This window comes from Nuphar pumila, chromosome 7 (genome assembly GCF_984573655.1).
Source record: "Nuphar pumila chromosome 7, dmNupPumi1.hap1.1, whole genome shotgun sequence".
In the NCBI taxonomy this organism is placed as follows: domain Eukaryota; kingdom Viridiplantae; phylum Streptophyta; class Magnoliopsida; order Nymphaeales; family Nymphaeaceae; genus Nuphar; species Nuphar pumila.
Window position 1 is genome coordinate 47,455,812 of NC_143255.1, and position 12,853 is coordinate 47,468,664.

A 12,853-nucleotide genomic window follows, 5' to 3' on the forward strand; every position below is an offset into this window, starting at 1 on the left:
GATGTGAACAGCACGGTGGAGGATTTGGATATCTGTCTTAACCGAAATTCATGCATACGATTCATAATTGGATTCTAGACCAAGCGATTGAAGGATTTTAGCTTGCAAGCAATAGTTTTTGAAACAGATTTTCTTTTCTCGCACGAAGACCTGATCGCGCTGACTCAGCCTGGCTCGGACCCATGCCCCAAGGGCCTATGCTAAGCGTTGGCTTGCACAGACAGGCTACACCCATGGGAATCTAATAGGGATGGCAGTGGGGCGGGGCGGGGGACAAGGTCTCCACCCCCGCCCCGCCTCAAGATTTTATCCTCCACCCCTGCCTCCATCCCCGGTGGGGAATGGATTTTATCCTCCATCCCCGGTTCAAACGGGGATGAGGCGGGGCGGGGCGGGGATATTGCGAGGAAAAGTGGTCGGGGCAGGGTTGGGGCGGGGATGAGGCGGGGATCGTGGCGGGGACGGGGCGGGGAAAAGTGCACGTCCATCCCCGCCTTCACCCCCGGACGGGGATGGATTTTAACCTTCGTCCCCGCCTCCATCCCCGTTTCATACCCTTCATCCCCGGTCCAAACGGGGCGAGGCGGGGCGGGACCCCGCTTTCCCCGGTCTACTGCCATCCCTAGAATCTAACCTTGACTGCCCGTGAAGCATCCAAGGCCTCACCCCACTACGCCAACCCTCCTTGGGGCAGAGATGAAACAGCTTTGTTCAACGCCCTTTTTATAATTTATTATTTAGTGTTCTGAAACAAGTAAATGTTTTTTTTTTTCAAACAAGCCATCTAGAATGAGCAAAGCTAGAACATTCCGTTGGAACACTTCAAGCTCGTCATGTTTGGCTTGTTTACCAACAAGCCCCCATTCATATGCAGACTCAGTTAAGGTCTTCAAGGTCGGATCATAGTTCGGATCCAACTATGTCTTGCTTTAGCCCGACCTTTTGTACTTTTGGATCCATTTACCTGCCCAAAAGTGTGGAAGTAGTCGAGAGATTGCTTTCTGCTCCCATATTGCAAATTCCCAACTTATCCCACTTATCCGGCCAAGTGGGTATATATCTGGATAAGTTGGTGTATCCAAGAACCAACTTGCGTAATTTGGTTTGCAAGCAAATAAACAAATGGCCAGAAGAATGGTGGTTAAGCTGCATAAAGCGCCTGCTGAAAGTAATATAAGTCTGCTCCAACCACTTTCGATTGTCCCTCTGGCGCAAGGCAGTGAAGTTGGAGAAGAATTTCCTCCCTTTGTTTCTTCTGACCTTCTTAGGCTTATCACTCCGAGGAGGTCTAGGGATCGAATCCCCCCAATTCACCCTCATCCATTCGGAGTCTGAATTTGAGATCCGATTGTATAGGGAATCCTCATGGATGTCTGCTTTGGTCCAAGACATCTCCTTCGAGAAGTCCCCCAAGCAAGGTTTCCACAGGTATTCACGTACCGATCCTTCTGTTTCTGACTGTTGTCCGTTTCCCTTCATGGTTTTTTTTTCCTGTAGAGAAAGCCCATTTTTTCTGTTATTAATTTCATCTGGTTTCCGATGTGAAGGAAGGGACCATTTTGATATAGAGGTTATCTCGGTGGTATTTGGTATGTTTGTGGTTCTTTCATAGGGGAAAGAAAGTAGACAATTTTGTTGAGAAGTTACTTGTATTTAGATGGTTGTTCTTAGAATCCTAGTATGTCGATGGTTCATCCATCATGGAAACTGTTATCACCTCATGCGGGAAAACCATTGTTTCTTTTCTTCCCTTATTTAATTTAGTTTGTGGCTTTCCTTGGAAGGACGGAACTTTTTCATCATCGGTTTTTCCATTGTTATGGTCATCGATACACTCATACTAAGATTTAATTTGGGTGTGCAATTATAATGGTTTCTAATGGTAATCGTTATGTGCTTGTTGGTTACTTAGATTGGTGGAACATAGTGACAACTTTGCTCCCAAAAAAATGTTAGAAATGCAGGATTCTGCTTGAACAATTGTGTGTATATGTGGTCCTAGTAATAAGAAAGTGAAGACAGGAGAAACCGAATAACAAAGAAAAGGGATTGGCGATTGTTCTTCTCTTTCGATGCTTGGGCTGGAGAAGTGAAGAAAGTCTAGAATTAAAAACTGTAGGTTATGTAAGCTTTTCTTCAACCTGGCCTTTTAGTCAGACAACCACGTCCTTCATGTAAACCCTCAAAGAATAGAAACCTTCCTGTTCTTGTTCCGTCTAGCCCGCTGGGATTATTGACTTTGAGAGTGATGAATCATTAAACCCTGAGATCTAATGATGGTTTTATCTCAGGAGAAATGCTATAAAATTCTTATCTCTATGGTCCATATCTTTCACAGCTGGAGTCCCCATATTTCTTCCCCTCAACCAAGTTGATGGACTACCATCCAAGAATTGGACCTACCGTGTGTGTGTGTGTGTGTGTGTGTGTGTGTGTGTGTGTGTGTGTGTGTGTGTGTGTGTGAAGATTCAGAAGTTCTCAGTTTTGAGGAAATTGGTCTCCATCTATAACCAGTCCTGTGCTAATTACAGTTACTTCAAGGGCCAATACATGCAAAGTAGGATTCAGTTATCTTTGGTGCCTTTTACATATTGCTTGTAGTTTCAAAGTAACTTGAGGAGGTTTCAAGCCAAAGTTCCTTCAAAGATGCAGCCTTTTTAGATAATTATTCTGGTTAACTTGCAAAAATAATTTGACAACTCTCATCTCGAATTTGATCATCTTGTTATTATGGGTGTAAAATGGATCAGATATGGTTCAGGTTAGGCATTATTGAATCCAACCTAACTGTATGTTGCCTAATTGGATTTGGAGTTGGACGGAAAACACTAATATTTATTCCTGATCCAACTACCTTAAATGGCTACTATTCTACCTTATGGAATACCGATTCAGATTGAAACTCTATACCAAATCTGAGTCCAATTATTGACGTGAATGTTGTTTACTTTGCAGAATCTGGTTAAATGTATCCAACTGATATCCGACTTAAATCTAAACCTTTGAGATCCCGCTTATGTTTTCATCATGCCAAGGGAATTTAATTTAAAATTGATTACTATCAAAGTATTGTGAGGTATATTGCATTCCTTTAAACTGCATTTATGTGGCTAAGATTTTCTTTTTGTTGTAATCTGATGTGCAAAAGAAATATGACTTTCATAACCGCTAAACGCTGTCCACAAGAAGTTATGTTTTGTGGAACTGTGATGGATATGCTCATTCCACATGCAAAATAAACTACGATTTTCTTTCATCAAATGGAGATTGTGTATACGAGTTATATCACCTTTGTGTACAGCTTTGCATATAAAGAGTTTGACTATGCCTTTCATATGTTTCCTGAAATGGTCCATATGTATTTAGATTGTGATCAATTGGATCAATAGTACCACTTCATTTAAAGCCCATTTAGCAGAACACATGATTAGCATTTCAGCAAACGAAGTTCATATGGTTAACCATTTCATTGTATTTTGCAAACTGAAGTTCAGATGGTTAACCGTTTCAGTGGTATTTTGCAAACTGAAGTTCAGATGTTAATCTCTGTGGAAGGCATTGTTGTAAAACCACCAATAAACTCATGTTGGTTGGGGGAGTTGGCCTGTAGTTGAAGATTTCATGTGGTCACTGTAAAATTGGTAAATTTTCTAGTCTTGATTTATGTGAGCAGAATTTGATCAACATGACCTCACTTGTTTAGAGGCCATAATGTGTTTTGTGGAATTTGATAACTTGTCCTTAATTTTCATGGCATACTACAGAATCGAGTTGATGGAACCAAATAAAAATCTGTTGGACGATTCTTTCGTTAAGGTTTGAAGAATTTGGATAGAATCAGTTAAAATTGCCCAAATTGGCTACCTTGTCAAGCTTATACTGTAAAAGGTTAAGCTGGTAAGGGATGGTCCTCTGATTCCATAAGAGTTTTGCAACTGGAACAATGTTTGTAGCAATTTATCAATCTCCCTAATTGATCATTCAGCTACAGGGTGGACATGCCTTTGTACCATCCATGGATCTCTATACTGAATCCTGGTGATATTTCTTTCGATACAGGCTGTTTCAGTACATTCAGGGTGCTAATCTGAATTCCTCACAGATCTCCATGACTGCTCCAGTACTTACCAGCATTGTGCCTGGAGCTGGACCACTGCATTCCTCTGGCTACATTGTGAGGTTTTATCTCCCCACAAAATTTCAAGAAGTGCCACTGCTTCCACTTCCAGAACTTGACTTGCAGGTGGAAAGATGGGAGAGTCGATGTGTTGCAGTTAGGAAATTCTCTGGGTTTGCTCGTGACAGTAATATCGTCAAGGAAGCAGAGAGTTTGGCAATCAGTCTTGGCCAATCTCCATGGGCAAATTCAACTGTTTTTGATGAAGGCAAGCATGCTTACTCAATTGTGCAGTATAATAGCCCCTTCCGGTTTATTGGGCGCACTAATGAAGTGTGGGTGGATGTGGATGGCCCTCAAGGAGGTTGCCCCTCTACTTATAGGGTAAGTTCTTACTAGTGTTTGTGCCAGTGCTGTCTGCCTATGTAAAGCCTGTGATATACATCCCTCTCAGTTGTCTGTATATAAACAATTTGTGACATCAAATGTCATCTGCAGAGTATCTGGTGTCTATCTGTATCATATTATGTTATGGACACCAACCTTTGCGAGTTGATGTTGACAGCCTCACGCATGATATCCACAGAGCAACACCCAGGAAGACAGATAATGATGAGAGCTAAGTCTGATGCTAGAAGCTTAAGTTCAGATGCTAAGGAAGGATCCAAGCAATTTAATGGGCTAGTTTCCCTTAAAAAAAATCAACCTGTAAATCGCACTTAATCAAGTAAAGCACTAACATGCAAATAACTCGAACCGGTTGCTGTTCTTGATGATTTAGCTTTAGTGAGCAAACATGCAGTTTTCAAAGAATTAAACGGATTTCAAGGCTAGCTATTTACAGTGAGGTTCTAAAAACTAAAGATGATTTTTTTTAATTTATAACCTAAATCGGCACAAAAATCTGGTTGGGTGGCAGCTTAAAACTCCAAAGCTAGGACTCCTGTCCCAAGGGCCTATGATAGGTGTTGGCTTGTATAGAGAGGCGACACCCATGAGAATGGGAACCTTGACTGCCCGCTTAGCAGACAAGGTTTCATCCCACTGAGCCAACCCTCCTTGGGCATACTAAAGATGATTTGACAATCTTATAAAACTCATGGTGGCGTACTTTAAAAGATGAATCCATGGCATGGATTGAAAAAAACTAAGACTTACTGTCAAAAGGCTGTTTACATTTTTACACGAACAAGGCACGGGTCATCTAATATCTAATTGTGCTTTTGGTGGGCAGGTAAGGCAAGTAAACTAACCGAGCAGCTCGCAACTCGGCTCATCACGAACTCATTCATATTTGGTTCTTATAGCTGGTGAGCATAGCCATGAGCAGCTCATTTAGCTTAATCGAGTCAAGCCCGAACACAAGGTGTTCAGCTTGACTTGGAGAGCTCGTATAGATAAAAATATATATTCTGTGTAATATATATTTTAAGTATAATATATAAAAAAAGAATGCATAAAATATAATATATAAAAATATATATATATATATATTATGTATAAATAACATGAAATGTTTTTAAACAAGCCAGCTTGTGTTGGGCTAATCTCAATCAAGGATGATCTCAACTCAGATCGGCTAAACATGAACACAAGCTGATCGATGCGCTCAATCCATTGGTAAATGAGCCAAGCCCGAACATGCCCTGTTCAGTTAGTTCGGCTCGATTACCAGCCCTGTGGATCAGGAGATCCGTGTTTTTCAGTGGCTGTGAAAAAAAAAGTAACCTTATTTCTAATCTCAAGGATAACAAAACGACCTACTAGCAAATGTAGTAGTAAGAAAGTTCTTATTGTTCTTTTTGAGCGTTGAGAAATGAGCAGAGATTTGGTTGTTAAATCCAGGGTTAGTAAGAAAGTTTTTATGGTCCAACTAGGTTCAAACAAGTCAAATTGGATTGAATCAGTCAAAAACCAAATGGCTTGACCTTCAGTCCATGGTCCAATTACCCAAAGCGAACCCCATCAACACGAGGGCGTGTTCCAGGGTCATTTTTACCCTAGATTAGCTGGTAAAATTCACACTGACAAATATCGCGAGATTTATGAAAATCTTGTGATAATATCGTGACAAATTGCCTGAAAGTTTAAAACCGAAATTTCTCGCAAGATTTTTAAAATATCACGAGATTTATGAAAAAACATAAATACCATGATTTAAACGCAATATTTACATTTTAAACAGCTATTTATCATGAAAAAACCCATGTGTTTTTTATTTTTAAATATTTTTTATTAATATTTTCTTATAAAAAATAATTTTATATTATTAATTTATTTTTTTATTGCTGAGATTTTGCCAAAAAATGCAAGATTTATGAAAAAATTTCAAATTCTCATGAGTTTTTGAAAAACGATATTTTGCCGTTCTTAAATTTTGTCACTATGGTGCCAACTGAGATGGTGCAGTTAAGGTAACCGCACCAGATTAGTGTCGGCTAAGCTAGCACGTCTAGCGGCTGCCATGCCAGCCAAGGTAGTGCATTGGCTTGGCCTGGTTTATTTAATTGCACCAGCTAAGTTGTTTCATCTACTACTGCTGCGCCAGCTATCTGAAGTGGCTAGCTCTCTGGCACTAGCTAAACTGGCATGGCTAGACTTGCTACACCGGCCGGGCAGTGCTGCAAATTTGCTGCAGCACAGTTACAGTCTACATATGGGCGAACACCTCTCATTTTGAGGGATCCATTTTGGTGCTTTTTGACCCATTTTGAGTCATATTGGACCCAAATTTCTTGTCCAAGGGAAACACCAGACTAGGAACTCCAAAATTACCAATTCTAGAACCCACAACATGCCAAAATCATGACAAATGTCTAAATTTTATTAATTCCTAGTTGGGATTTCTCCCTGCCAGATTGGAGTCAACTAGTACCTATTCAACATATACCAGAGTGCTGGCCATTTTCTTAGAGGGCTATCAATCCCCCGCTCAGCCTTTCTCCTTTTCTATTTCCTTTCTTTTTTGTGTTCCCTTGTATTTTCCTAGCTTTTCTAGTAATATCTAGGTTTCTTATGTGTTAAGTATATCAGATACGTGATATCCTTTAGAAGGAAACCACGAGTAGTGATAGATAAGGTCAATCCGAGAATCCAAGAGATATGGTATATCAATCTACTTTCCTTTGTATTCTTATCTTATCATGTATCTGTTATTTTCAACATTTGTGTATATAACCGTGTACATTAGAGTGTAAATGAATCATATCAGAAATTATTATTCATCTTCAGTCGTGTGATTTTACTTTACAAGGTATCAGAGCAGGTTATTCCTCTTTGTTTGTTTGTTTTCTTCTAAGCGTCTCCTTCGCTGGAGCATTTCATCTGCGGTTCATTCCTGGTTATCAGAGAAAATGCTCACTGGGATCTCTCTTGTTTTCACATTTTTTTTTCTGACCTGCTAGTAAGACCAAAGTCAATCTTTGGCTGTCATAGAAACTGGTCTTAGTCTGCATCTATTCCCTGGGGTGCTTGTCTGTCCATCCAGTGCATATGTTTGTGCAGATCGAGATCAAGGTCTTCTGAATTTGTTTGGTTGGTCCATCCTCTGCAGAATTTTTGCGAAATTTTTTCTGCAGATCACGACTTCTGTCCTGCATTGTGGAATGCAGAATCAGTAGTTGACGGTCTCTGCTACTCACTTGCAGTTGGTTGATAGCAGAACCGTTGTTTTTTTTAGTTTTGAATAGCAAAATAGTAGAGCAGTTTACAAACTAATTTTTTGTTTGTCGTCACCACGAGCAGTGGCTCAATGTCATCATCTCAAATGAACCAAATGTCTGGTAATGTCATGTTTGCTGACAATGCGAACAATCCCTGCTATCTCCATCATTCGGACAATCCGAGACAAGTATTAGTTTATAGTCTCCTCACAAGTGATAATCATGCATCTTGGACTTGGGCCATGACTGTCGCTTTGGCAACAAAAAACAAGATGTGTTTTGCTGATGGTAGCCTCTACTAACCAGATCCATCTTCCATCTTCTCCAAATGCTATGGCATGGATTAGATGTAACAATATAGTTTTCTCTTGGCTTTTCAACTCTCTCAATGAGGAGGTTGTAGAAAGGTGTTTTGTATGCCAAAATGACAGCTGAAGTGTGGTGCGAACTTCATGAACGTTTTGCTCAAGTGATCGTATGTTTCAATTACGAAGGTCCATTGTGACTTTCGATCAAGATAATATGTCGATTTTGACCTATTATACAAGGCTGAAAACACATTGGGATGAGTTCAATACTCAACTCACATTGCCGACTTGTTCATGTGGAGCAGCTAAAGCCTTGTCTAATTATAGGCAAAACGAAAAACTAATTCAATTTCTCATGAGGTTAAATGAGTCATATACTGAGATTAGAAGTAATATTCTTGTTATGGATCCCTTGTCGACTAACCTTCTTCTTTAAGAAGAGCATCAAACGAATGTTTATATGCCTTCACTCATGGAAGAAAATGTAGCCACAATTGTTGGAAAAAATGTTAGATTTTAAAAAAATAACATGAATCGATTCAAAGGAAAAGAAAGGCTTAAATGTGATCATTATGGGAAAGTAGGCTATGTGAAAGATAAATGTTACAATTTACATGGGTTTTCACCACACCCTCATACTCAGGTTGCTGTCAATGCATCACATATTAATTTAATCTCAAAGGAATCCATGTTGGTTGCCCCTTAGTTAACCATGGATCAGTATAACCAACTTTTATCTCTTCTCAAAGCAAGTAAAGATAATCCAACAGTGAACATGGCAGGTAATAATGGCATCTCTTGTTTCTCATCTTTTCATTCTTCTAGTTGGATTTTGGATACTGGAGCTACTAGTCAACATGTTGTTCTTTGTCCCTGATGACTAATGTCAAAAAATACATTGGTCTCAAGCCTATCAAACTTTCAGATGGAACGACTACTTCAGTATCTCATATTGGTTAAGTCATTTTGTGCTCAAAATTTAACCTTCATAACATGCTATTTGTTTTGTCTTTCAAGTTAAATCTCATTTTCATATTAAAACTTTATCAATTTTATAATTATAATGTTAATTTTTCTTCTTCTTCATGCAAAATACAGGACTCGAAGAAAAAGGAAACAATTGGATCGGGTAGAGAATACTTGGAACCTTATATTCTTGATGATGGTGGAAGCATGGTAATTGCCACTTTAATAAACAAAGATCATATGAACCTGGGAGACATGTGTTTGGGCCATGTTTCCAATTTACGTTTAAAATCTTTATTTAAAGACTCTGCTTTGATGCAAAATAAACAAAATATGTGTGAAATTTGCCCTCTTGCTAAATTTACACGACTGCCCTTCCCCATCAGTGAAAGTCATTCATAAGACATTTTTGAACTTGTTCACTTTGATATTTGAGGAGCTTATAATGTGGCATCTTTCACAGGTGCACAATTTTTTTTAACTATAATCTTTGATTTTAGCAAAACAACATGAATTTATTTAATGAGATACAAATCTCAAATGCAAATTTTTTTGATAAATTTCATCAAAATGGTAGAAGTTCAATTTCATAAACATGTGAAACAAATCTGATCTGACAACAGAACAATTTTTTTTCCACATAAAACTCAATTTTTTTTTGCGTGAAAATGAGATTTTGCATCAACATTATTGTGTTGGAACTCCCCAACAAAATGGTATTGTAGAAAGAAAGCATCATCACTTGTTAGAAATTGCTCGAGCCATTAAATTTCAAGCTAATATGTCGATACAATTTTAGGATGAATATCCTCACCGCTGTATATTTAATCAATCGAGTTCCCACCATTACTTCATCACACAACCATGTACCCCATGAAGTTCTTTATGGCACAAAGACGAAATATGATCATCTCAAAATCTTTGGTTGTTTATGTTTTTCAAGTCATAGTTTTAAAAATAAATTTGACACTCGAGCCAAGAAATGTGTTTTATAAGATATCCTTTTGGCCAAAAAAGGTATAAGGTATTTGATTTGGAAACCAATAATATTTTTGTCAGTAGAGATGTAGTATTTCATGAAATTGTGTTTCCTTTTAAGGAACCACATTGTTTAGAAAAAAATTTCAAACAATTTGATAAAATCGTCACCTAACCCAGTTGAGGATATATTCCATTTCAATTGTCCTCTTGAAAATGATTTTCAAGATCCAAGTTCATGCCCAAACCCTAGTGACCACAGACATCCTGATCTTACCACTAATATGGAGCTTCGACGATCTACACAGACCCAATCCAAACTCACCTATCTCTCATATTATGAAGGCAACCAAGCTCTTCTCTATGGCCATTCGTTGCCTAACTCCAAAGATTCTACTGTTCATCACATATCTTCTTTTCTAAACATTTTCAAACTCTCCACCTTTTACCGTGTTTTCTTAGCTTTTATTTCTACCAATGAAGAACCTAAGGATTACCTCACTGTTATGCGGGATGAAAGGTGGATGGCTGCCATGGACACTGCTCTACGGGCCCTTAAAGCAAATAACATGTGGACTCTTATGCCCTTGCTACCCGGGAAGCATACTATTGGATTAAAATGGATGTATAAAATTAAATACAAGTTTGATGGAAGCATAGAACGATACACAACTCGTTTAGTGGCATAAGGCAATACACAACAAGGTTTGGACTATCACGACACCTTTGTTCTAGTTACCAAATTAGTTACTATGAGATGTTTGTTATCTATTGCGGCCAAACGTCATTGGTATCTTCATCAATTAGACATTAACAATGGAATTTTATATGGAGATCTCGATGAAGAAATCTACATGAAGTTGCCACTCGGATATCGTCGAGAGAGAAAAATTCAAGTATGTTGACTAAATAAATCCTTATATGGGTTGAAACAAGCATCCAAACAATGGTTTGCAAAGTTCTCAAACACTCTTATCAAGTTTGGATTCCTACAATCTTGGGCAGATTATTCATTATTTTTCAGAAAACATGCTGGACATGAAATATTTATTTTGGTTTATGTAACAATGTCATTAATAGGAAGTGATGATACGGCGATTGAGAAGTTGAAAGAACTTCTTGGTAAAACTTTTCACATCAAAAATTTGAGAAAGTTGAGATATTTTCTGGGCATAGAGGATGGTCAATACAGGGGATATTCCTTAATCAAAGGAAATATGTTCTTAATTTGTTAAAAGAAGCAATTTTTTGGGGGGCAAAACCATTAGAAATACTCATGAAATCACAAAAAAAGTTTGATCATAGTGGAAATCTAGTCACAAGCGCAATCACTTTTAGGAGATTAATTTGTTGGCTCATTTATCTGACCATTACAAGGCCGAATATTACATACACGTGCATATACTCAAGCAATTCATGCACGAGCCACAAAAACAACATTGAAAAGCTGCTACAAAGCTATTGAGATATCTAAAGAGAACACCTGGACAAGGCATCATGTTGAAAGCAGATAATAATCTCAAATGAAGTTGTTATGCGGATTCTGACTAAACAAGCTGTCTAATATCAAGAAGGTCTACATCCAAATATTGCACATTTTTAGGTGATAATATCATATCTTGGAAAACAAAAAAATAGGCGATTGTTTCTAGATCTTCAACAGAAGCCAAATTTAGAAGCATGGCGGAGTTATATGGTTGACATATCTTCTTGAAGATATTGGTTGTAAACAAGAAAACCCGGCAATCTTATATTGCGACAATCAAGCCGTGATGCATATAGCGGCTGATCCGGTGTTCCACGAATGAACAAAACATATAAAGTTGGATTGTTATCTTGTTCAAGAAAAAATAGAGGCTGATGTCATTTCCACCAAGTATATTCCAAGCAAAGATCAAAGGGCAGGTATATTTACCAAGGCACTAAGTAAGGAAAGCTTCGCGTATCTTGTTAGCAAGTTGGGCCTGCTAAGCATAGAGGCACCAACTTGAGGGAAAATGTTAAGGATATTGGATACGCGATATCCTTCAGAAGGAAACCACGACTAGTGATAGATAAGGTCAATCCCATAATCCAAGAGATATGGTATATCAATCGAAATTTAAGAAAGTTGTTATTACTTTCCTTTGTATTCTTATCTTATCTTGTATCTGTTATTTCCAGCATTTGTGTATATAACCGTATACATCAAAGTGTAAACGAATCATATCAAAAATTATTATTCATCTTCAGTCGTGTGAATATTGCTATAGAAATTGCATTGATGCTTGGTTAAATATTCTGGAATGTTGCCTTGATAAGACTTTATTCATCTTCCTTAATTTCTATTTTTATCCTAGTTTCCTTGATTTTCCAAGCTTTTCCTGTATATCTTATGGTTTTTCCTCATATTGTATGTATTTTTGGAGCATTAGTGGGTTCAAAACCCACCAAAGCTCAATTTTTTAAGAGTTAGAGAGAGAAAAGTGGTGCGTACACAAAGGAAGATTCTTGCATCGCGTCCGAACAGACCGAGCCATTACCCCTCTTGTACAAAAGGCCAAAACAAAAGATTAGGCTCTCATTGGAAAATGGGTGTGCGAGGAGTTGGGAAGGTGTCAGATAAGGTTACATGACGCGACAGGTTCAAACGAATTTGGACTAAATTTGAGAGAAGGGAAACATAAATGTTTGTTGAGAGTCAATCTACTCTAAATACCAAAAATTTTAAATGTCAACTCTTCTAATAAAAAAGAAGTATTTACGATTCCTTGAATCATAAGGATTTCAAAGGCTTTCTTTTTATGGTTGAAATTTTTTTACTCAATTTATCTCAATAAATC

At 38.1% G+C, this 12,853-nt stretch overlaps 1 protein-coding gene across 3 annotated transcripts; it reads left to right on the plus strand.

Annotated features, from left to right (window-relative positions):
• The first annotated feature begins 1,144 nt into the window (after positions 1 to 1,144).
• Positions 1,145 to 4,617, plus strand: LOC149832171 (uncharacterized). Of its 3 annotated transcripts, XR_016433090.1 has the most exons (3): positions 1,305 to 1,428; positions 3,512 to 3,641; positions 3,765 to 4,617. XR_016433090.1 is itself a non-coding variant. In XM_090012377.1 (2 exons), exons 1-2 carry the CDS (start codon positions 1,370 to 1,372, stop codon positions 4,514 to 4,516), a joined length of 516 nt encoding a protein of 171 aa, XP_089868503.1. In that variant the 5' UTR covers positions 1,145 to 1,369; the 3' UTR covers positions 4,517 to 4,617. The 3 variants fall into 3 exon arrangements, 2 of the variants coding, with proteins under 2 accessions (XP_089868503.1, XP_089868504.1); XM_090012377.1 differs by lacking the exon at positions 3,512 to 3,641 and having other exon boundaries at positions 1,145 to 1,428; positions 4,060 to 4,617; XM_090012378.1 differs by lacking the exon at positions 3,512 to 3,641 and having other exon boundaries at positions 1,342 to 1,428; positions 4,103 to 4,617.
• Positions 4,618 to 12,853: the final 8,236 nt, after the last annotated feature.

Excerpts from the sequence above, each read along its gene's own strand:
- LOC149832171 (XM_090012377.1), top strand. The coding sequence starts at position 1,370 with ATGTCTGCTTTGGTCCAAGACATCTCCTTCGAGAAGTCCCCCAAGCAA. Across the intron at positions 1,429-4,059 it reads CCCAAGCAAGGTTTCCACAG|GCTGTTTCAGTACATTCAGG; the intron begins GTATTCACGTAC and ends CTTTCGATACAG.